The 25,017-nt window shown below is 33.1% G+C and overlaps 1 protein-coding gene and 1 long non-coding RNA gene across 3 annotated transcripts in view; one reads left to right on the top strand and one right to left on the bottom strand.

The window, feature by feature from the left end:
• Positions 1-2,055: 2,055 nt before the first annotated feature.
• Positions 2,056-7,682, bottom strand: LOC126737722 (uncharacterized). Its single transcript, XR_007661089.1, has 3 exons — positions 5,155-7,682; positions 4,618-5,033; positions 2,056-4,563 (listed from the first exon to the last, which is right to left on the bottom strand). It is a non-coding gene; the product is annotated as an uncharacterized LOC126737722 (long non-coding RNA).
• Positions 7,683-11,925: 4,243 nt separating this feature from the next.
• The window catches only part of LOC126737528 (nuclear RNA export factor 1-like), a 41,033-nt gene continuing 27,941 nt past the window's right edge, over positions 11,926-25,017 (top strand). The window contains exons 1-7 of one of the 2 annotated variants that reach the window (XM_050442452.1): positions 11,926-12,147; positions 12,211-12,485; positions 19,883-19,969; positions 20,021-20,272; positions 20,336-20,518; positions 20,582-20,691; positions 22,355-22,391. In XM_050442452.1, the coding sequence (XP_050298409.1) occupies positions 12,093-12,147; positions 12,211-12,485; positions 19,883-19,969; positions 20,021-20,272; positions 20,336-20,518; positions 20,582-20,691; positions 22,355-22,391 (999 nt within the window). In that variant the 5' untranslated portion in view covers positions 11,926-12,092. Of the gene's footprint in view, positions 12,148-12,210; positions 12,486-19,882; positions 19,970-20,020; positions 20,519-20,581; positions 20,692-22,354; positions 22,392-25,017 lie in introns of both variants that reach the window. The other variant, XM_050442451.1, reaches the window with a different exon arrangement.

Here is a 25,017-nt window from a genome sequence, read left to right as displayed (position 1 = left end):
CTCTTTTCAAATAGTTTTACAAAGAGAGACGCCCAAAACTTGTGGGAAAACATCACTGTAACGCTAAATGCATTCCCTGGAGCATACTGTAAAACTTGAACGCAATGGCGAAAAGTAGGTGAAACATTAGGGTAAAAAGCTTGCATATATGGAGTTACCACTTCAATTATATCACGGGCAAGTTCTTTGTTTACCCTGAATCTTTTTATAAAAGCTTGGTCAGTTAATGATGCAAAGGGATCAATCCTTTGGAAAACTTGCCTTTCTCCTTCCAAATCTTCTTCAGCATCACGGAGGTTTCCCAATACCTCAAATTTAGTTACAGAAAAGTCTGCTGCGAACTTCTTCTAGGAGGATCGCACTGCGCTCGTAGCTATCCGTCTCATGGCGGTTTTTTACGAACACTAAAGAGATTCGCAGCGCGCTCGTGGACATCACTTTGATCGTATTTCAAGTGTGTACGTCGACGTATTGACACGATGGGAGAGCAGTGGACGGAAGAAAAGTGTTTGAATTTAATTGAAATTTACCAAAATTATCCAGTGTTATGGGATCCGAAAGACTCTAATTACTATAAAAAAAATTTGAAAGCAGATGCCTGGGAGAATATTGGCCAGGCTATGCGTATACCGGCAGAAAGTTGCAAGAAGAAGTTTATAACCTTATTGGCTTACTACAGAAGGGAGAAAATGAAAACGAAGAACAGCCATGAAACCGGTAAAGGTATGTATTAATATCTATAACTTTTTTTTATATTTATAACTTTTTTTTTAACAATTTTTGTTTCCAATTTTTTATATTTATGCTAATTTATTGCAGGTACTTCAGAAATTTATAGTAGCAAATGGTTTGCTTTCGAAGCAATGACCTTCCTCGCAAAGAGCTCCACGGAAAAATCGGGTATAAATACTATAACTAGTCCAAGTATTTTATATAAAGTAAAAATATTTAAAGGTGTAACATAAAGGTTGGGAATAAATTAAATGGTAGATTCCTTGGTAAAAAATAATAATTTTCCTTTATGAAGTTATGCTTTACGGAGTTTCTTTTCAACTTACAGGGTGTCAATTTTTTTCTAAAAAATGTTATTTGTTTTTTTTTTAGATTTTGATTTTTAAATTTGCTTTTTGGTAATAACAGGTTTTTCCTGTAAAAAGCTATTTTTTTACCCAGGAATACGCCATTTACTTTATTCCCAACCTTTATGTTACATCCTCGTTTCGAGCTGATTCAAGAATATTTGTCTTGCCAGGCAATTCTTCCCTCGGCCATGAAATAGTCTGCTAATTCATTTCTTAGTCCTTTAACTTCTGCTGTAGAGCGGCGTGCAACATTTTTTATAGGATAGAATGATGCCATATCATGATCGTGTCGCCAAGTTCCTTCGATTAATTGTCCATCTTCGTTTTCGCTATCGACGTAGTGCCGTGGCATATAAAAATTACGTGAAGAGGGTCGCCTCAAAAAATTGTGCAAGTGAACTATAGCCATTACTACAACAGTCGCTTTATCTGGCTCCAAGAGCATTGGTTTCCTTAGCACCCTGAAAGTGGATGATATAATCCCAAAAACGTTTTCAACCACTCTCCTAGCTCTGCTCAATCTATAATTAAAAATCCTTTCTTTCGAGCCTTTGGGATGATTCTGCCCTGGATAAGGTTTCATAACACTTTCGTTCATGGCGAAAGCAGAATCGGCAAGAATAAAGTACGGTAGTTTCTTAGTTCTACCGTTTAGATGTATAGGTGCTGGTAATTGAAGTTCATTATCTTCAATCATCTCGTGCAGTTTGCTGTTTTTAAAAACTCCTCCCTCCGAAATCCTTCCTTGACAGCCGGCATCCACGTAAAGAATGTTATGATTTGCATCCACCAGTGCAAAGAGAATGATGTAGACTTATAATTAAAGAATTCTGCTCCACTGTTAAATGGAGCTTGTAATAATACACGTTTCCCGTCCATCGCCCCAATGCAATTGGGAAAATTCCACAAAACATTAAAATCGTCTGAAATAGTTTTCCACTCTTCACAGTTGTTAGGAATCTGCAACAAAGGAACCAATCAATATTTTTTAATATTTATTCATATATATTTGAAGAAAAAAATATATAATATTGTATAATTTCCAATATTGTTTCAGGAGAGTAATGGGATGAAGACAGGACATGATGAAATAGCTGAAGAAGACAGCTTAGCAACACCAGAAGTAGCGCCAGAGCCACCAAGGAAATCGGCAAAACCAGATCCAAAATTACAAATGCTGAAAGAGGCTTTCGGAATCTTAAAAACGGCTTCATCAAAACCAACTGATCCAATTAGCAATATAAAAAATGACGAAATTAGAAGTTTTTTGGAATTCGTAGGAAGTAAAATGACAAAGTATTCCGAAAACACTAAAAACGCTGTGCAAGAAGGCATATGCGACTTAATTTTCAAAGCAGACAGACGTTACTTTGATAATAATGTTAACATTCAACCTGTTACGATACGACCAGGTGAATACCATGTACATCCGGATACATCCGGATATGTGTTACATGTTCCTACTCAACTAGATCGACTAGAACGACTCTGGCGCAGTCATCTTCAAACCTGTCATCCCGACATTCGTCTCTAAAGCAGCTAGCTTCAGATCATCTATACTCAGAGTATTTCGGAGCATCTACAATCACAAAGCAATTGATGTCTTCAAAAGACTCTCAACACCCCCTATCTCCTATTCAGATACATTCAGGACAACCATCACCAACTTGTCAGCCATCTCCGCATAGTGAATTGTCAGAGTTACTTAATATGGACTTTAATGATTAGGTATTGGTATAGTTTAAAAAATAATAAAAATATCTTACCTTCACGTTGCCTTTTAACGTTACATTGTACGTCAACGATTGCTTTACAAACTTCTGGAACAAATTTGCTTATGACTTGCTTGGATATTCTAAATGTATACTGCAAACTAGTAAACGAATTACCACTTGCCAAAAATCTCAGTGTTACAGCCAATTTGTCTTGAACTGTTATAGCTTTTCTGAACATCGTGTCTTTAGTGAAAATCTTAGGTCCAATAAGATTTAACAGGAATTCAAAATCCGTAGATGCCATATGCGTGAAATTCTTGAAATGTCCACTGATCTCTTGAGACATGTCCAATATTAAATTAGTTCGATTTCTTTTTCTGTATATTTCACTTTGCCAAAATCGACGCGGCCTTTTATAATCTTCAGTGAGGTTGTATATAAATATAAACGCAGCACAAGCCACCATTTCGGATAACATTTTCCGCGTGATTTCTTTGCGAGCACTGCGAAGCTCTTGCTAAAAAGAGCGGAGCCGAAAGCTCTTAGCTGGATACGCAGTAAACGAAGACGAGGCGTACACACTTGCAGGTTGATACCGTATCAGATACTTTAAGTCACAGAACACAAATATAGTAGATTTAAGTGAGTACCCGCCTATAGGCGACAACGTGCATTGAGAAGTTTTTTAAAAGTTTTGTGAAGAGTCCCTCTAATCGCACTACGCAGTATACATATACTAGAGACGAAGACACAGAAGTTGGTTTGAATAGCCACAGCCGTTTAGACCATCGTCTCCTGAAGAAACTCAGGAGACACGAAGGAAGAAGAACAACATTTATTACCGCCAAGTACCAGCGTTGTATTATCGTTAAAAGTGTTTCAAAGAAACTCGAGAGCGGAGAGATATCTTGCCTATGCTGGGTGAGCCAAATCCTGTGTGGCATGCTATACGGGCAGTAGCGTAGTGTGCAACAAGTATTAGTATAAGTGTTAGTAATCTGTGGTGGGAACACCTGCCTGGGAAATGTAAATGAATTAATAAAAATCAATACCATAGATTAAAACTTCTTAGATAGGGAACTCCCAAAAAAGCCAACAGAACACTAAACACAGATTGACTGTTGCGCGCTCTGTTTGTCGAAGATTAGTACTAACCGGACGTGAAAATGGGTTTGTGATATCATAATAGCGGTTAATTTTAAATTTCATTATAGCGCCAAATTTGAATTACGCTCTACTCTATCATGCGCTTAAAACTAGTGGGAAATGTGTGGTTCTTTCGGAAATTATAGTAGGCAGGCTGCAAAAGTGTCAAATCGGGACTGTTTTTGTCCATATTAAATAAAGTCCCCGATTTGTGTTTTTTTTATTTGCCAAGTGTAATTTCTAAAAGATCCATACATTTCCTACTAGATAAATAGGTCTGGAATTCAGAAATTAAATAACAAATATTTACAAAATGTCTTACCATATTTTAAGAAGAGATTATAGCAAAAAATTCACGAGTTATTCACAAAGTGCTATTTCGAGTATAGCAAACACCTCCGCTTGGAAAACTGTGGTATGTTTCCCTAGCGGGAAGGATTCCCCTGTGTTCGTTTCCATCCTGTACACTCCGGCTCCGGCTGAATTGGTGCTTTTCATCCATAATCCATCTGTGTACCAGGCCTGGAAACCACTTGGCTCTTTAATTTGGTTCGCCGACCATTCTTCTCTTGTCGGGATTTCGAGTTGAAACCCCTTCTTTAACCTTAGTTTGCCACTTTCTGTAGAAAGAGGCAATAAGTAAATATGTTAAAAGTAAAATTTATAGGAGCTACCATTTTTCTAATAGCATTTGAAAAATTCTCCAAGATTTGTATAGGATCCAAAATTGGTCATGCATTGAAACTGTCGAAATTGCTCTTCTCTCAGATTTGGCGTCACATTTTGAGTAAGTTTTGACATTGAGGCTGTCAAAAAGTATACAAAGAGAAAATGAATTCTACTCCGTATTAAACTTCACTGGGTAATTTATTTTGGAATCCAATGTCTTGAAATAGAATGCATATTTTAAAGTATTCATTGTTAATACCATTAAAAAAAATCTTATCCCATTTTGCCATATTATCCGGCTAGGATTTTATGGTATTGCTTAAGACCTAGGTGCAGTTTTTAGCTATCAACCCATCAGCATATTTTGTTGTCGGCTGCTGCTCTATGTGATCAAAAGTGGTCAGTTCCTTATAATCGTGATCTGGAAAAAGACATTTTTAAATAGAATATCCTATACATCTTAAACTCAAAGAAATATTATTTATGTCAAATTTATCATTTCACAGACAGGGTCACTTGTTACGAAGATCATTCTAACTCACCTTCTATTAAGCCTACGAGGTTAACCGAAGGTATGACAACTGGTTTAAGGCCTCTCCTTGAATTCTGCTTGAATAAATGTGAAAAATAATTTTCACATGCAAAGAATTGATTATTACTGAGATTTTCATGGTTTAAGGCATCAGGAAGAATCTGAACCCAAGTATTAAACATATTGGCCCTGCTATCTGTGTTTTTTGCTAACCACAGATTTAGCACAACCGCTTCTTCTTAGAATTTTTTTTGTATCCCACGTGTATCCACCCAAATGAAAACTAATCACAATTAGCACACAACACACTGAACTAATCTGAAAAATTTTGTGCGAAGTATGAGAACATATAAATTTTTTAAAGATTTTTCGCAAAACTTTATTAATGAAAGTTAGTTTAGCCTGTGCAAGCTAAAGACTATGACAAATGGCCAAATTTTATATGACGTAATTCGATGCTTGAGTTTAAAAAAATCTGCATTAAATGTATGAAGTAGAAGGTTTTTAATGTTCCGTAAATCGCCCAAGATTTCAAGGCCCTGAATGCCCTAATCAATACGTGAACAAACTCAAAACACGCGGACGGAGAACAAGTGGCAGCGGAGGTGACATAGAAACGAGGGAAGGAAATAGACATATAATGAGACGCGTGGGAGAGTGGGCAAATTAGCTGGTTCCCGTAGATCGACTTTAGCGCGACAGAGCACAAATATTTACAAATGTTTAGCGCTATGCATGCGGCAAGCATAGGATCTATCCCCTCCAGTCATCTTGATTTCCAAGTTGTGATTGTAAAGCCACACTAAAGAAACACAGAGGAACATTTTGTCGCTGCTACTTGTTTATGGAAACAGAAACTCAGGAAACTCATTCTTGTGAATATTTTGTTGTTTGCTGCAACAGGAAACGTGTATCTATATATCAGTGCAGTTATTTTTATTATTCTGAACAATGTGATGCGACAAAGACTTACAGGCAGCTTTTGCAGTTGTAGTTATTTTACAAAAACAGACGAAACGGGTCCGAAAATGTTGGACCAGACCAAATCTTTTAGAAAGAAAGTCACAAGGTGTCATCTATCTTTTAAGTTCCTTAAAAAAAGATGAAATAACATCCGAATGTATTAATAATGGATATTTAAAAATATTTTATCGCACGTGTACTACTGATTTGGAATGGTTGCTTTGCAAAATTTCTTCCTTAATTCAAAAAGAAAATACGAACTATAGATCTGCTCTATCTCCATGAGAACGCATCCTATTAGCACTTGGATTTCATGCAACATACTTCCTTAATGTACTTATTTCGAATTTCTAAACAAGAATTTTCCAAATCTTAATATCAGAAGAACAAAACTTAATATTTTATTCAGAAAATACTAGGCAAAAAATACGTACATTCTGTAATATAATAATGTTATTGTCAAAACGATATTATAATAAAAATAAATAAAAAAGCATTGTACATAATATCGTATTGGCCGTTTGGTGGTTCTTGAATAGTTCAGTATCAGTTAACGACAGTGTTTGAGGCAAAGTGGAAAGCGCATACTCGCATACTCGAGAACGATACCTCAAGCGACGCTATTATCAAGTGCCTTATTATATGGATTAGCTATACTCTATTTCAGAAGTGTGTAGAGCAATAAAACCTCATTAGGTATGCAAAAGTGGTACCTGGTGATCCACCAATATTTTATGCCACTACCTTAGTTGGGTATTAGTTTCAATGTAAAATTCTTTCTTTTCGTTGATTGCAGGTAGTGCCACCCGGTTTTGGGTCAATTTATGAGTTTTGCCCATTGTTACCCACTGATAAACATTGAAAACGGTTCGCCAAAGGCGTGCAACTGGGACTTGTTTTTTACCTTATAATTAATGTACTTAAATGCTATTTTATTTTAGAAAGTTACTTTTGTTTAAATGGAATAATATATTTTTTTCACAAATTTATTGAACATAATATGTAGAGTAAAACAGTTGAAAATGTCACTTTTGGATCTGGCACTTTTTGAACAGTGTATAACAATTTTAAATTATAATAGATTGTAGTCTTCTTCGTCATCTGACGAACTGTCATCACCTCTTGACATTATAATTAAAGGATCGACTGTCTGATCGATGAGGTTGTCAAGATCCCACATTTTGTCCTCTTGCTTAATTACATGCTGGACTGCTTTTCGCCAATTCTCTGGTGTCGCTTCCGTAATGGCTTGATCAAACAGTAGCTTAACATCTTTCATTTTAAAAGTCGTGTTTTGTCTTGCTACAAATCCTTTTACCTGCGCCCATATCAGTTCTATAGGATTTAGTTCGCAATGATATGGCGGTAGCGCAGTACAGTTATATTATATTTTTCGGCTATATCTTCCACGGCGTATTTCATGAAACGAGTTTTGTGTAAGTTTGCTATTGCCAGCAGTTCTTTTTTTATCAAATTTGCTTCAAACGCAATACCTTTTGCAGTCAGCCAATCGATAATTTCTTGCTTTCTCCAACTTGAAGTTGGCGTCTTCTCTATTCGCCGTGAATGATAGCTTGCGTTATCCATAACCACCACCGAATTAGCCGGAAGAAATGTTATCATTTCACCAAAATAGTCCTCGAAAACGTCTGAGTTCATGTCTTCATGGTAATCTCCTGTGCGAGTCGACTCAAAGGTTAGCAGACCTTCTTTTAAAAATCCCTCTTCGCTTCCAATATGTGTGATTATAAGTCTTTTTCCTTTTACCGAAGGTACTTTAATACCCGTAGACAGGCCTTCTATGAAAGCTTGGCGAGCACTGGTTATATTTTTGTCTTGCCACATTTTTTGGACTATATAACCTTCGTTAATCCACGTCTCATCAAGATAAAAAACTTTCTTTTACTCCCTGCGGTACTGCTTGATACTTCTCAAGTATTGTCGTCTCCAACAAACAATTTCGTCGCTCTCCAGTAAAAGTGCATTGCGGTTATGCTTTTCCCAGGCACAATCCATATTTTTTAAAGTTTTCCATAAAAGTTTTCTACTTATCAACGGAATACTGTCATCTCGGCCAAGCTCCATTAAAATTTTGTCTAGGGTGGGTATTTCCTTTTTAAAATAAAAAGAGTGAACTTTTCTTCGAATTATACATTTAGCATTTTCATCAAGGACTTTTGTAGGTCGTCCTGGCTTTTGCTTGGGAGATTCCACTTGACCTGCTACTTTTCTTTCCCGCAACAATTTGAAAATGGTGGACTTTCCAATTCCACTCATTCGAGAACATTTTTCAACAATTTCTTGCACAGTAAAACTAGGGTAATCGTGTTTTATGCAATCATGTACATTTAAAATAATAACTTTTTCACTCAGCGATAGTGGAGAATTTTTAGTACATCTTTTCGTTGGACTGAATACCTCCATTTTTTAAATATTGGGATAATAATACTGTGATTACACTACAGCGTAGCAGTGACTACTAACGTTTAAAATATGATTTAAAAGTATTTATAGTCTGTATATATTACCTGACCCCATTTTTGCATGTTACAAAGCGTTAAAAGATAGGTACAACAAAACAAAACAATGTACCTATACAAAAGGATTAAAAGTATTTATTTAGTATTTAATCTCTTTCAAAATAAAGGCATTTAATCCGTGAAAATTAAATTCATAAATATTATAAGTACCTGCGCCTATGAACTACTACGAAATGTAGCCAAACAGAACGGAATTCCCCAGTTTATTGCTCTATACACTTCTGAAATAGAGTATAGGTGATCTTATTTGCCAGTTGAAACCTCCCAAAATATATGTCCAATTAAGTGTTTTACGGTATTTTGGGCGAACTTGGTTTTTAAAATCGTCCTATGGTTGGAGCCTTTGATGTGACAGTCGAATTACGAGACAGTTTTACTACTAACCAAAACTCTTTATTTTTACTTTTGACACGTGTTTCGCTAACGATGTTAGCATCTTCGGGAGAAGATTAAAACTAAACTTAAACTACTTACAAATGTCCTTATATACTATTGACGTAACTAATAGAACGGAAAATGCAATGAAGCATGACCGAACAAATCTTAAACACTAATTAAACTATATAATTAACTATAAAAGATTAGACCTTTAACCCAGAATGTTTTTTTGATTATTGAATATTGCTAAACTTTCGTATCCATTTAATTTTCTATTTTTATTAACTGATTTAAGTAATTTTTTATTACAGCCGTACCATATTTCTCTTCAACAGCACACATGTGTTTGCAAAAACTACCGCTATCACCCCTTGGAAAAGAACACGTAGCATCTATACAATTGACAGTATAGTATTCATTTTTTTTACACTTTTAACATGAAAAACATCGTCACTAATTTTTAAAATATCCTGAATGTTTCTGGATTTATCACAACATTTTTCAGTTTTCTTGATCTTGAATTTGCGAAAGAAATTAACCTTTTTTTGTGATTTAGTTCGAATGTTTTAATTACAAAGTCCACTAGAGCATACATAGTGAAAGCTTTACATCGTTGGAGTACAACATTTTTAAAAATGCGAATCGAGGCCTTACAATAATTATTAGTATTATGGCCTCTATTAGAAAGTTCACTGCGAAATGCTAACGCCCACTCTTGGCGGCGGTTCCATAAATGTTGAAGATGTTTATTTAATTTTTCATTATAGCTCATTAAATCAAGTGAGAAAATATGTTCCATAGAATCGGTTGCCTCTTGTTCTGTTTTTGCAAATATTATACCTCGAAATTTATTCATAATAAATTTACGATCATACTTCTAAACATTATTTTCCCTTGACCATAGCCAACGCCACAAAGCTTGTGTAACGTGGAAAATACATAACAGCAATGTGGAATTTGGAAAAACTGTTTTGAGTGCATTTCGTTCTGCGGTGGAGTCATCTGTCATTATAACGTTAGACTTAAATGACACATCACCTAACTTTTACAAACTTTCTTTAACTGCTTTAAATACTAAAAAATAATTAATCTCACTTTGACTATCATGCAAAGCCACTGCTACTGGCACAGCTTCTACTTTGGTTGGGGCAAAAATAAATGTCACACATATATTGCTCTGATCGGACGAACCACTTGAATCAATAAATATGATTTCTTTTGTTAATCCAGCAAGAAAGACTCTTCTCATAATTGGCGTAATAATTACAATGATGTTAGGATTTTCTAGTAAATGTAACTGTCCAATCTCACTATTATTCGCCTGCTTTCTTTTGATTATCTCAAATGCGCTAGTCGTATCTCTCTTAACATAGTTTTGCAATCTCCACTTTTTGTACAAATAATTCACTTGAGCGTTAGTCGGATTTACCTGGGCATTTGCTAAATGTATAAGAAGGTCTTTTTCTATAGATTGGGCAATATGCAATATGCATTTCATGGAATGTTTTTGCCGAAGCCGGTGTTATTCCTGATTCAAAATACGAAATAATATAGGAATTTTGTTTCTTCATTACAGCGCAGCAAATTGTATGCTTAAGCGACTTGTATTCGGTGTGAATGGCAAAAATTTATCTCAATACGTACATTTAATCAACCTCTCAACAGAACAGATTTTTTTCTCGTATACACTGTTTCCTTTAAAAACTTAATAGTAATATTTGCCAAGCAGTTATAATTTCGTAGAACTCCTTTCCGTTTATTTATTGTTTTATTCCTTAGAGAATGTTGACAGACGAAACGTTTGCAAAATTCAAAACGAACACCTTTCGAAACACGCTTCTTCATTATCCAGTTTGTTTTTGTTTTGTCAGAGAAGTGTTTGATGAATATTTCACATTTTTCATCGAAGCTTTCGCCTTGCACTAATTTGCACTGTAATGTCACTTTAAATTTCTCACTCTCCTTCATATTGCAACATAGAAAAATCGGTAAGTATGGAACTTATTAAGCTCTTGCAACACTCTTTGTTCATTGTTTCTACTAAAAATGTCTACTTATTCAAAACAATAATTTTTAATGCGTAACCGCGTACTGTAATACTAGATAAACTAACCTAAATTAAACGCGTCAAAACGTTTTACCCTATCTGTGTAATTCCTCGTAATCGGTGCCGAAATCGAGACGGGTTTACCGATCATTTTACTGCGTATCTGGCAAGAAAAGCGTCTCCAATACGTCTCCTCGAGTTGACGAACTAGGTACGTGTTTCTAAGCATTTTTAATCGGTTTATGCGTCCCGATTTCAGCCCCATGAGGGAGACGAAATGAGGACGCTTTTTGAAATACGCCACCGGGTCAGTGCAAAGAGATTCAAACACGCGCTTAACACTGCGCTTTCTTGGTTTCTACTAGTCGAAATTGTAATTCTGTTCGAGTTCCCATTGAGTGCGGCTTAATGCAGCCAGTCGAAAACATCATAAAAGATTTCGTAACTTGGCCAAACTTTGATAGACCATTCTTAGACCCAAGTCTTTGAAAACCCTATCAAAGTCTCTTGTCAAGATACGATCGTATGGTATTGAAACAAAAGTTTGCTTATTTTCATCTTTTTGAAATGTGGTAGAGTTTCTAAAATTAACTTTAAACCTATGTCCTCTAATCAGCTTATCAGTAATTTTATCGTCATAACCATTGACCCTAGCAATTTTTTTAATTGATGCTTTTTTTTTGTTAAATCTTCTAAGTGATAACAGATTAGAAAAGCAGAATGACGCAACCGAATTAGCCAATATCCAATTATTACGTCGTTCCGCTAGTCTCCCATAGTGTAAGCCTTAGGATATGTCAGTATGTATATGTCAATGTCAAATATTGACATCGACATTGACGTATAAAAACTGACTTAACTGACGTGAGGCAACTTGGGCAAAAGAAAGGAAGCTTTTGAAAAGCGTTTTTTTTTTGCGTTGTTAGATCAAAAAAACCAGGGTTTCTTATATTTGCCGAATTTCCAAGAAACAGTTGTGGTGTGGTTGTATAAGTATCAACATTTTAAGAAAGTGTGGATATGCCTAAACCAAATTACAACAAACAGTTCGTTCGCGATCGTGATAGTGGTGGTGGTGAGTTTTGATTCACTAGTGTTATTAGGTTTACAATAAGCTTTATCACCCAACTTTTTACAGATCGGGATTTCGGTGGTGATTACCGCAATGATAGGCGTGTCACCTTTAAGCCAAGTGGTGGTTCTCGCCATGGGGGCAAATTTGGCAAAAACAAGGATTGGAGCAATGCTATTCGGTCCCACCTGGAGGAAGAGGACATTGATATGAACCTCCAAGGTGGGTCCGGTAAGAGTTTTAAAAAGAATTATGGCAAAAAGAAAGGTAATAGGCCTGGGTCACCTGCCCCAGGACCAAGAAGACTTTTTGAAGGGCCAACTGGATGGTATAAAGTTTCTGTAAGTTCAACTTCAAATATGTGGTGCCACACAAAAAAAATCACCTAAGCATCCTTAGGAAAGTCAATGATTTCTCGAACAAGCATGCCCAAATGCACTATCTACACACACTCAATATGTAACAAGCATTTGTAAATGGAAGGGAGAAAAAAGATCACTCTCTGTGCACCTGAAAAAACAGGGGGAAATAGCAAACTCTGTAATTTAAAAACTTCATTATTTAAAGTAATAAAAATTTACCAATTGCACAACATTAAAAATCAGCTCAATTAAAATGAAATATTTGATTTTTGGATGCTTAGGTAGATTTCTTTGTGCGGCAGCACATATTTATTACAAAACATTAAAACTTTTAAAACTATTAAATTTAACAAAACTTATAGGAATTATGTATCTTAAAGCCCTACAACAATTTATTAAAGATAATGTTAATATTATATTTTCCATAATAAATTTGCCTCTTTCTGGTATAACATTGGGTAGGAAATGCTTTAACCCATACTGCATTTTCAAAATATTGGAACTTTCAATGGGATCTTAATATTAATTGATTGGACCTTAATGATAATAATGTTGCAAATTTGTTACAATGTTGAATTCATTGAGATATGAAACTTTCATAAATCTGGTCATTCAACTTGACTTTAATTCATGTCTTGACCATATTTTTGAGCTACAAAAACTAAGAAATCTCATCTGAACATTAAATCTTTCATTTTAGAAGAAGGCATTATCTTAATCCAACCTTCATAGCTATTTCTGACAATAAATCACACAGAAAAATGAAAGTTATTCAAATTTAAGGAAGGATGAGTTTTCTAAGTTAAATGTGGTTAAATTTAAGAAATTTTTAAAGCAATTTGACTGGTCTTTGCAATCACAACAGATGTTCAAACTGCAGTCAATATTTTTTTTGAATAATACAATATTATGTCAGCTTGTTGAAACACTTTATCTTTTACAAGTTCCTTCAGTCTTAAAAAAAAATTAAAAACTGGAATTACTAAATTCATCAAGTATAGAGACTAAATGAAAAAGCAGTTAAATACAGAATTTTTACAACAATTAGAATTTAAATATGAAAAATGTAATTAACTTAATAAACTTATTCATAAGCAGAAAAGTTACTATTATAGGAATCAAATAAATGTTAATACAAATGATATAAAAACCCTTGACAAAATAATAAAAAAAACAATCTATAAGAGTGAGAAACATACTAAAATAAACTTTATAAACTAAAAATTATACTGCTCTTTGTTTTGATAATTTGTATGACATGCCTAATTTCTGTACAAGACATTATATAAACATAGGTCTTAAAATGGAAAATGCAATTCCCATTTCCCAACAAAACTACTCCATTGATGTCTCAGTTAAAAATTCATTATATTTCTATCCTGTTACAAAAAATTAATTAATTAAACATGTTTTCTCTTTAAAAAATAATGACACCTGGCTATGATGGCATAAAAGCACATGTAGTAAGGGAAACATTTTATAACAGAAATATATGAAACACCTGTACACATTTTTAATCTAATTTTACAATAATTTAAATAAGTATTTAGCAGTATTTTTTTTCAGTGTTAAACTTACAGGCAGTTTTTTTCTGTAGTTTCTTACAAAACTATAGAATTAGTAAAACACAATATGAAGTTTCAAAAACTAACCTTCAGCTAGAATAAATAATATATTAAGTGATACTCAAGAAATTGAAATTGGTGTACCTCAAGGAACTGTTTTGGGTCCAATAGTTTTCATAGCATTCATTCCTTCAATGCCAAAACTGTGAATGTGCAAATTTGTAGTTTTGAGAAAACCCCCATTTAATATTGGAATAAGAGCGAAAAATACACAGTCTATTTATTTTTTTTAAGAGTGCAAATTCCATGTTTTGGCATATAGGCAAAAAATTGAAAATTTGCACATTTGTGGTTTTGGCATTGAGAGGACATTATATTAATTCATTGTTGAACTGAGGGCTTAGTAATTTCTTATGCTTATGATACAGTACATGTTATATCAGGGGAGTCTTGGGAGGAAGTTAAAAATAAAAATATATTGAACCTGGAAAACCACATATTATATAGCATTTTTTGCAAACCAGCCTCTATATTACATTGCTATTAGAACACTTAGGATCAAAGAATGTATGTACTGTATACGAAATATTTAGGAATTATATTTGATCAACATATTATCAAGTGGCAACCTCATACTGATTATGTGTCAAAGAAGATACACATTTTAATACATACATTTTATCTGTTAAAAGGTTTTTTAAATAGGAGCAATTTGGATGCAGTTTATAAATCACTAGTTGAATCTGGTTTGACATATGGCATTTTGGTTTGGGGAGGACTCGATAACATATTAACTTTATGTAAATTAAATATAATTCAAAAATAAATTTTTAAAATTATGTATAAAAAAGATAGATTGTACCCAACAGAACTTCTTTTTAAATACAAGGTCCATGTAATTTGTTTGCCATTTATAATTACATACATGAACATCCAATCATATATGACTAGGACATAGAATCACAACACAAGGAGTGCAACATGATAAACAGATTCCACTGCCCCTTAGTATAGAAATTAGAGGCCATAAAAACATAGTTAATGTTTATGAAAAATTTTCCTGTAGCAAATAATTTTTAGAGATTTACTTTCCTTGATATATCAAGATAAGTAATTAAAATTTTTTAAAGAAACCACATCTGGCTATTGAGAGACCCGAGTTAACCTAGAGGCTGGCATGTTTCTGGTGTGATAACTTCTCCACACTTTTTGAACTATGGTTTTTGTAAACATATTTATTTATTTACTGCAATACTCTACAAACACCACAAAATTGGTAATTACATGTAAAGTCCTAAGTTACAGATTCATTAAGCCTTAAATTTAAAACAGAAGATAATATAACTTTAAAAATAAAAATTATAATAAGAATAGAATATAAGACTTAAAAATAATTAAAAGAGTCAAAAAAGAAACAAGAAAAATCATAAAAGGTCTAAAAAAGTCAGAAAGTCTTAACCTGGTATAGTATTCCCAACTCAAATATAGTAGTTAAATGGAAAAGCACAGTAAAGCTTTCAAATCTTTTAAACAAATACTCAAAATCTCTATCTTAACTTAAGTAAAAACTTCATTTACAACAGTCATCATTCAGTTGAATGGGGATAAGTTGTTATTTAAATCTGGAAGCCTAAGATTAATTTTTGGTACATTTAGTCAAATATAATTGACCAAGTTACAGTCTTTATAGTTAAAGTTATTTAATATATTGTATAAAAGTATTAAAGAGTTTTAAATGAAAAACTGCCCAGCATACTTTTATAAGACAGTTTATATGGATAAGAGTTAATATTTAAAACATAAAGATAGCACAGAAACCTTTTTGGACTTTCTCTATTTGATCTAGGTACAAAGGGTATCCATATTGGAGAGGCATATTCAAGGTGAGGTCTAACTATTGCATTATATAATCTTACTATTATAGTCATTCTGGAGTGCTTAGTATTGCAGATACAAGAACCAAATGCTTTAAATGCTTTTTTTACAATGATGGAGAAATGACAATGAAAGTTTATGAATATTGGTTTCTTTGTAAAGCAATTCTGTTCAGTATAAATAATCTTTATGGAACGTTATTTTAATAATTGTGTTTTGGCACGTTTTAAGACAAGAAATGGCACCATCGTAAGAGCCTCCCCACACCACAGTACAATATCGCAACGCAGATTGAGCGTTAAGAGTAACTTCTAATTTAATATTGTTCTTAATTGTTAAAATCTGTAATACATTTTTTGAATTTTCTTAGCAGTTTCTATAATATGCTCTGACTATCTCAGAAATTTATCAATTGTTATGCCCAAGTATTTTATTGATTTGACTTTTTTAATGTGTGCACAATTACCACTTAGCATTGAAACTTAGCATTTTTCACTGTGAATTTTAATTAAATTATCTGGTGGTTGATCAGCAGAAGTTAAGGAGAAGAAAAAAAATTTAACTATACAAAGGCTCAACCAGTTAAGATTCAATAAATTTTATATAACATATCAGCTTCTATTTCAGAAGATACTTCTTTCCAGCTACTTGTGGGAAACACTATTGCTGTGTATGAAACAATTTTTCCACCAACTGGAAGTTCACCAATATCATTAATAGAAATTCAGAAGAGGAGCGGCCCCAATACCGTTCCCTGTGGAACTCCACATACAATAGTTTTACCTGAACTATCAGTATCATGCAGAACCACTTTTTGAATTGAATTTTTTAAATATGAATTAAAAAGTTCTAGAGCCGTTCCCCTGATACCAATATCAAACATTTTTTCCAAAAACATTTCATGTGGAACAGTATCAAATGCTGAGCCCAAGCATAAAAAAACCCATAAAAAAACATATACTTTTTTTGGTCTTGCTTAAGAAGTTTTAAAATTGTACTGATCAGTTCGACGGTTGCATCTCCTGTATTTTTTCGAGATCGAAAGCCGAATTAATATCTACAGTGTGTCCCACTTAAGGGTTAGCCACCACTCTAAAATTTTTGTTTTTTGACCAATTTTCAAAAAAAAAATTTTTGTTGGATAGATGGTCAAAAATGGCACTTATGAGCCAAGTCAGAAAGCAGGTCATGGTCTACTGTATTCAAGTTTGAAGTGCGAAAAATCGAGAAGTAGTATCAGCGATATTTATTTTTGAAAAATGGTACTGGAATATTGTTCAGGACCACTTAAGACATAAGTGTACCAAATTTGGTTATGATAGTATAAAGGGTGTTGAAATAAATTGGAGTCAAATTTTTAAAAGGCGCAATAACACTCTTAATCAAATACGAATATTTTTTAAATTTTTGGCTAATTGGCATGCGTCTTGAGAACACAAAGGTTGGAAATATCCTTCAATAAACAACAATCGATCATATTATCATACTATTTTGGGCTCAATTTGTTTGTTTTTTTATGAGTTTGTTTGTTAAATTCCAAAGATATGATTGTGTCTGGTTAAAAATTATTTTGTGGGAATTTTACCCAAGTATGCTATGAAAAAAAATGTTCCTGACAGTTTGTCAAAGTTTTCATGCATTTAGTTCATTTTGACTGCTTCTCGAACAATTATGGGTGATTATAATTTATACGAAAGGGTTGAAGTAGTGCGGCTAGTTGGCGATGGAGTTAGAACATTTCGTGAAGCTGCGGCGGAATTTAACAGGAGACATCCTGGTAAAAACATCCACCATTCAACAATAGCCAGAATAAACTATGGGTTTGATCAGTCTAGTTCAGTAGGCGGAGTACGTTCTCATTTATATCGTAATCGAGCAAATAATAATAACCAAATAATTCTTGAATACTTTAATGCTAATCCGCAATCTAGCATTAGAGTTGCTAGTGCCAACTTAAATATTTCCAAAAATTGCATATGGAGGTGTTTAAAGAAAAATAACAAGAAGCCTTTCAAGCCTATATTCCTTTACACTTTGGAACACGGGGATGAAGAACGCAGGATGGAATATTGTTTGTGGTTACAAGGCGAGTATTTGGCTAACCCTACATTTTTGAAAAATATTTTATACACCGATGAGGCAATATTTACTACAAACGGCATTGTGTCATCTCAAAATATTAGAATGTGGAGTAACGTAAATCCCCATTGGGTGATACAATGTAAAAGGCAGTATTCGCAGAAAATTAACGTATGGTGCGGTATCTTGAATGAACGTATAATCGGGCCGTTTTTCTTTAATGAAAATCTAAATGGACTTAATTTTCTTCGATTTCTGGAAGGTGATTTTAGTGACGTAATCGATGATTTGCCGTTAGCCGAAACAAGAAACTTACACATACAATTTGACGGTGCGCCTATCCACAATGCAGTGGTAGTGCGGAATTGGCTGAATCGGAATTATCCGAATCGATGGATAGGACGAAACAGTCCATTAATTCAGTGGCCAGCACGTTCCCCCGACCTTTCTCCCTTAGATTTTTTTCTTTGGGGAACCCTTTAAAACAAAGTGTTTAAATCAAGACCGCAAACTCTACATGATCTTTGTGAGCGCATTAGACAAGAGTGTAATGAAATAAGCAGAGTACAGTTAAGAAGGGTGGTAGTAAACAACAGAAGACGCATAGAAAAATGTATAAGAATTAATGGAGGACATATTGAAGGAACTAATATTTAGTTTTGTGGCATTAATTTTTAAATTTGAGTGTTAGCAAAGATGAAATACTAGTATTATTATTATCTTTGGTTTTAGGTAATTCCTTAAGGTAATTATTTTCAGATTTGCTGCTTAGCCTACATTACATTATTAAGTAACTAGTGAAGTGTGAATTGCAACCTAACAATGAAATAAAACTAAAAAATTTATAAATGAAGTTGTATTATTGTGAAGCCCAAAATAGTATGATAATATGATCGATTGTTGTTTATTGAAGGATATTTCCAACCTTTGTGTTCTCAAGACGCATGCCAATTAGCCAAAAATTTTAAGTGGTCCTGAACAATAATCCAGTACTATTTTTCAAAAATAAATATCGCTGATACTACTTTACGATTTTTCGCACTTCAAACTTGAATACAGTAGGCCATGACCTGCTTTCTGACTTGGCTCATAAGTGCCATTTTTGACTATCTATCCAACAAAAAAAAGTTTTTGCAAATTGGTCAAGAAACAAAAATTTTAGAGGGGTGGCTAACCCTTAAGTGGGACACACTGTATATAGAATATTTTTATGTTCTAAAAAAGACATTAATTTATATTTTAAGCATTTTTTCCAATATTACTTATTAATGATATTGGTCGACAGTTAGTCGGATCCATTCGATCGCCTTTTTTAAATACAGCGGTTATAAGAGATGATTTCCACTTATCTGGAATTTGACCAGAGGGAAAGGTGAGATTAAAGTTATGTTTTAGCGTTTTGAACAAGCATAAATGCGAGTCTTTTAATATTGTTGATGTTATTTGATCTTTTCCGGGAACTGAATAAGTTTTTAAGGAATGAATAGAATCAATGATTTCTGTAACATTAACTGAGAAAAGAAGAAGTGCCATTTGTAGTTTTAAAGTTTTGTTAGATCCATACATTTAGCACAGTACTTTAGGTCATAGTGTCAAACAAATTTGTGGTAAAGAATTATGGCAGAACACAAAGACGTTTTTGGCTAGTTTCTGGTAGTTTTTCAGAAGTGTTTGGGAAAATTACAAACAAAACCCAAGCCTAACCTCACTTTTGGGTTTTTAGTGTTTTTTTTGTTAATTTAAGTTATGCTTTGATCAGGGCTATATTTGTTTCTTGAGTTTACTGTATATGGATAAGCCTGCCCTAATGGTCTGAATATGTTCTCTCCTTAAATTTTGTATTTTATCCATTTTTAGATACCATTTGGGGAGAAATATGATAAGAGCTTCTTACTAAAACTCTTTGTTGAGAATGTGGCCCCATTATCCTTTTGGCCGATTTCTGTAAGTATTTATTTATAAATATGTAAAATGTTATTACTGATTACTCTTTAGTGGCACTCAAATGGACATACAGTGTTTTTCTATGTGGATGACCAAAAAGTGGCTCAAAAACTGTTGGATTTAGACAAAAAAGTGCAGCTTCCTAATGGTTTTAAATTGTTAGTCAGAGTACAACCTGGTACTCCAAATGTTGACATGACTTCATCTACAAAGGAAAAAATGAAGCTTGTTATGGCCAAGAGATATAATGCAGCAAATAAGGCTTTAGATCTGACAAAGTTTCATGCAGATCCAGATTTACAGGCAAGAATTCATTTCCTAATTAAGTTGAAGTTTTGTTATGTAGTTTTCTGTGTTAAATTTCAGGATTGTTTTTGTGCCTTATTCAAACCAATAGTGTTCATAGCCGTTCTTGATATCATCAAAGAAAATATTCCAGATATGGAAGCTCTATGTCTCAATGACAATAAGGTTTCAGTGTTTGGATTTTTAAAAAATGTTCAAAAAAGTATACCCAATCTTAAGATATTGCATCTGGGCAATAATAAGGTAAGTGTTTCGAGAAATGATTAGAGTATTTGATTTTTGCAAAAATTTGTTTTTCTTCTTTAGATAAGAGATTTAATGCAGCTAGATGCATTTATAGGATTGCCAATTGTGGAGCTATTTTTGCATGGAAATCCACTTTGTGATAAGTTTAAGGAACAAAGTTCATATATCAGGTATAACTTTTATCTCTTTTGATGGTTTATTTTGGTAAATATTTCTCTAATTTAATTTAAAATGATTGATTTACTGTTCCTGAATTAGTAAAAAAGCAATCAGATCAGATCAATGGTGAACTTATGAAACAGTTGTCTTTTGCCGTTTCTGATTTTTGTCAATTTCTTTGTGGTCGCAGCAGTAATTTAAAAAAAAAGCATTCCATGCCTACAAAAGTAAATTAATTTGTCCAGACAGTATAATCAAGTGATTTTATATAATCCAAATCACAAATGGTGGTATCAGATTTGCAACTTTATATCCCTAATAGAAAAAAATAATTAAAAGAAAAACAGGCTTCTGGATTTTCTCCTAGTTTGTTTTGGTACTTTTAAAGAGATTTTTTTCCTAAATGCTTGAAACTTTTAGTAGACAGAACCACAAAAAACCATCATGTTACATACAAGTGCCACTTATTGCCTGTTTCGATAAGATTAAGGCTCATAAAAAGGTGGTACATGAATCTGGCTTGTAAGTCTCCCCATTAAACCATGATTTTTGGATATTTCTTGTCGGGAGTGAAGAAGGTTAGAGTAACTAGGTCTGCTGGCTGTCGAAATAAAGTGGAGAGCAATAAGGCCATTTTCAGATTTTTGTTTTCATTTATTAAAGTTGTTTCCAAGTCTAGAAGCATGTATTTTATAAAGTATTCAATGTTTGCATTAAAGATTTAGGGATGTAAAGAAGTATATCTATTGTTATTGACTGAATAGTCATTTTATTTATTTATTTTTAAGTCACTTGGTTATTTGAATGGGTTTCTTAAATAATTGAGGCATCTTTAGTTTTTTTTTATCAGGAATACATGACAAAATATGTGTATTTTATATAATTTTTAAACAAGGCTTCTTTCATTACATTTTGGAATAAATCAAATTTGTATATAATTTAGGTATACCTTATATAAAACAAAAGAAACCTTATAAAAACTAGATTAAGAAAGTCTATATTTTAAGATGCCAGAATAAAATCCACATATTTGGTCATGCATTTCTTATTAATTAAATGGATGTCTTGGTGCTGATTTCTAATAATGTCAGCAGGCTAATAAAGAGTAAATGAAAAAAGTTTGAAAAGGAAATGTTTTAGACAAAGGCACAGTATATAAAGTTGTACGTTTTCAAATATTCAATGTAAGTAAATCCTTTACTAGCTTAACTTATATTTCTTTATAGAGGTCTAAAGACCAAAGTTTTATAATTGTTCGTTTAAATTATGTTTTAAAACCTATAAACAAATTGACAGAGAACATACATACGTAGTTTTTAAAAAACAAACTGAGGGCGGCTATCAAAAAAAGTGTTCATTGTTGAAAGTGGATCTGGCTTTTTTATTTCGTGATTTTAATAAAAATGCCATTTGGGAAACTTTGCATTCTATTTAGAGTCGACTTTACAAAAAAAAATAATAACTTTACAAGAAACTTATAATTAATCTTTGTTTTGCTCATCTTCCTATATGGTAAATAAATTATAGCATGAGATTATAAATGCTAATAAATATCATTTAGTGGAAAAGGTAAAATATTATACATTTACTCTGATATTTTAAGCAAATCTTACAGGATCTTTGTAATTGTTTACGACGTCGAGCCGTTCGGCTCGGCCTTTTCTCTGTCTACAGTGAGGTCCGGAAACGGTTTCCCAAATGCATGAAACTGGTGAGTATTTTTTTTATATACAAAAAAATAATCTAAGTTTATAATATGATCAACTGGGGCAATTGTAAATGCTTTTGCAAACTTGTTTATTTATTTACAGTACATTTAATAATGCTGCTCTTATCAGTGGGAGTACTTTTAGTTAAGGTCAAAAAATGCTTTACTGTTCAAAAATTTTAAAGATGGTTGTTATGAGGCAAAATAAAGCACCTTATTTCGACTACGAAAGTACTTTTGATAGTTAACTTAAAAACCCTTTTCCGGCATGCTTACAATTCAAAAAACAACAACAACAAAACTAACCTTAAAAACTACATACAGTATTGTGCATAAATATAGCAACAAGCGATGTTTTCAAAAATATTATTTGCTCCTTTATTTATTCCATATTATTTCTTTACTTTTAAGTACACGCCTCTGTATTTTTATAAATATACCGAGATATCATAAGAATGCCAATGCAGAGTAAGGAACTTCATGTTTGTTTATTTAGACAATGTGCATAAATATAGCAACATTCTTGTTCCGCATTTATTATCAGTTAAATATCGATTTACCTGCTGTAAAGTTGTTATTTTTGAATCTCAGAATTAACTTAAAATGGGTCGCTCAAAACCGTCTCTGGTGATGTAAGAAAAATTATTGTGGAGCATTACGAAAATGGTGTTAGGCAGAGTGACATTGCAAGAAGCTTACGGCTTCACAGGTCAATCGTATCCAAATTTCGCCTTACTGGAACAGCTGCACCGGCGCCCATTCCTGGTAGACCCAGAAAAACAAATTTGAGGATGGATAGGCAGCTGCTACAAATTTCCAAAGTAAATCCTTTTTTGTCTTCTTCCCAAATTTTGGCAAAATTAAAAGAGGGTGGAGGAGTAAACCTCAGTTCCAATACCGTAAGGAGAAGATTACTTGATGCCAACTTACCTGCTCGTCGCCCCGCAAAAAAACTCTCAAAGAAGAACGTCAAGGCTCGTTTTCACTTTGCCCAATCTCATGTCCACTGGTCTGTAGCTGATTGGAGGAAAGTCGTATTTAGTAATAAATCTAAATATAATTTATTCAGGACTGATGGAGTGATGTACGTCAGACGCCCCAGTGAACAAAGATTAAACAAAAGTACATTTGCCCCACAGTTAAACGTGGAGGGGGAAATATTTTTGTATGGGATGTTTCTCGGCTCGTGGCATGGGACTTATAGTAAGAATAGTGGGCAAAATGGATCGTTTCATGTACAAAGACATTCTGCAAACACATTTAGTGCCATATATGGACGATGCTGCAAAAGAGGGCTGTCAGAAGTTTATTTAGGGCCCATTCTAGAATGCATTGTGGTAATCTTTTCAAAGAGAGCCGTATTTTGACCCTACCATCATTATTTATTTTGGAAACTGCATGTTTAATATTCAAAAATAAGAACAGTTTTCCAATCCGACATCACAGTTATCCTACCAGACAGATTAATAATATTCCCCTTCCTATTCCTCATTTTACATCTATCAAAGATTCATTTATATATCGCGGTTTAATGATTTATAATCACATTAGCGTGGAATTAAGAAGTGTTCAGTCTTTGCGCCAGTTTCGTTGTAAACTGAAGTCATATTTGCTTCTAAAAGCCTTTTATTCGATTGAAGACTTTTTTAAGGCTGAGGATGTTGTGTAGTAGATGCTAAGCTTTTAATCTGTTAATTTTAATTTTGAACATACCTTTATGTGTCCCTTTATCTCTGCTACCTTTGTCTACATGCATGTATTTTATTTTATAAAGATTTTGTTTGTAACATTTTCTCTTGCATTTTTTTTTTTTTTTTAGGCATTTTATATGTTGTATAAATTTTTTATATTTGTTTTGTAAAATCTGATTTGATTGTATTTATTTTCTGAAGCTTTGTCAATAAAATTCGTGTACATGTACCAAATTTTCGACAATAAAGTACTTGAAGAAAAAAAAAAAAGTCATGCCAGTAACAGCCATATTTCATAATAATAAATAATCTTTTTATTTAGCACTTGGCTACTTATATCTACTTAACAAAAAACAAAAAATCAATTTTGATTGCGTAAATAAACAAATAGTCCCCTATTAAACATATGTACACTTGGTGCATTCTTTACCTCCTCAGGCAACTTATTAAACATGCACAGTCCCTTGTAAAACAAAGTTTTTTGTAACGCGGATGTCGTTACCTGCCTAATGTTAAAGTTTTGCTTAGATCTAATGTTATAGTTGTGGAATTGTACTCTTCTTTTTAAATAAACGTTGAGATACCCTGGCAATAAGTTATTTTCAATTTTATATACAATAGAAAGATTTGCCTTTTTTATGTTTTGCTCAACATTTAACCAATTTAAAGAATTTAACATGTCTTTAGTCGGCACATATTTGCTACAATTCAATAATACACGCATTATTTTATTTTGCTGTATTTGTAATTTTTGTATCTCTTCTTTGTTGCAAGAAATCAATAATGAACTACAATACGTGAAGTGAGGTAAAATTATAGTTTTGTAAATTAACATTTTTAACCATTTAGAAACAACATACGATATTCTATTAAAAAACCCTACTTTTTTTCCTATTTTCTTACATAAATAATTTACATGACTTGAAAAATTTAATTGC

This window comes from Anthonomus grandis, chromosome 6, assembly GCF_022605725.1.
Source record: "Anthonomus grandis grandis chromosome 6, icAntGran1.3, whole genome shotgun sequence".
NCBI lineage: Eukaryota > Metazoa > Arthropoda > Insecta > Coleoptera > Curculionidae > Anthonomus > Anthonomus grandis.
This window is presented reverse-complemented; position numbering and strand designations above follow the sequence as displayed.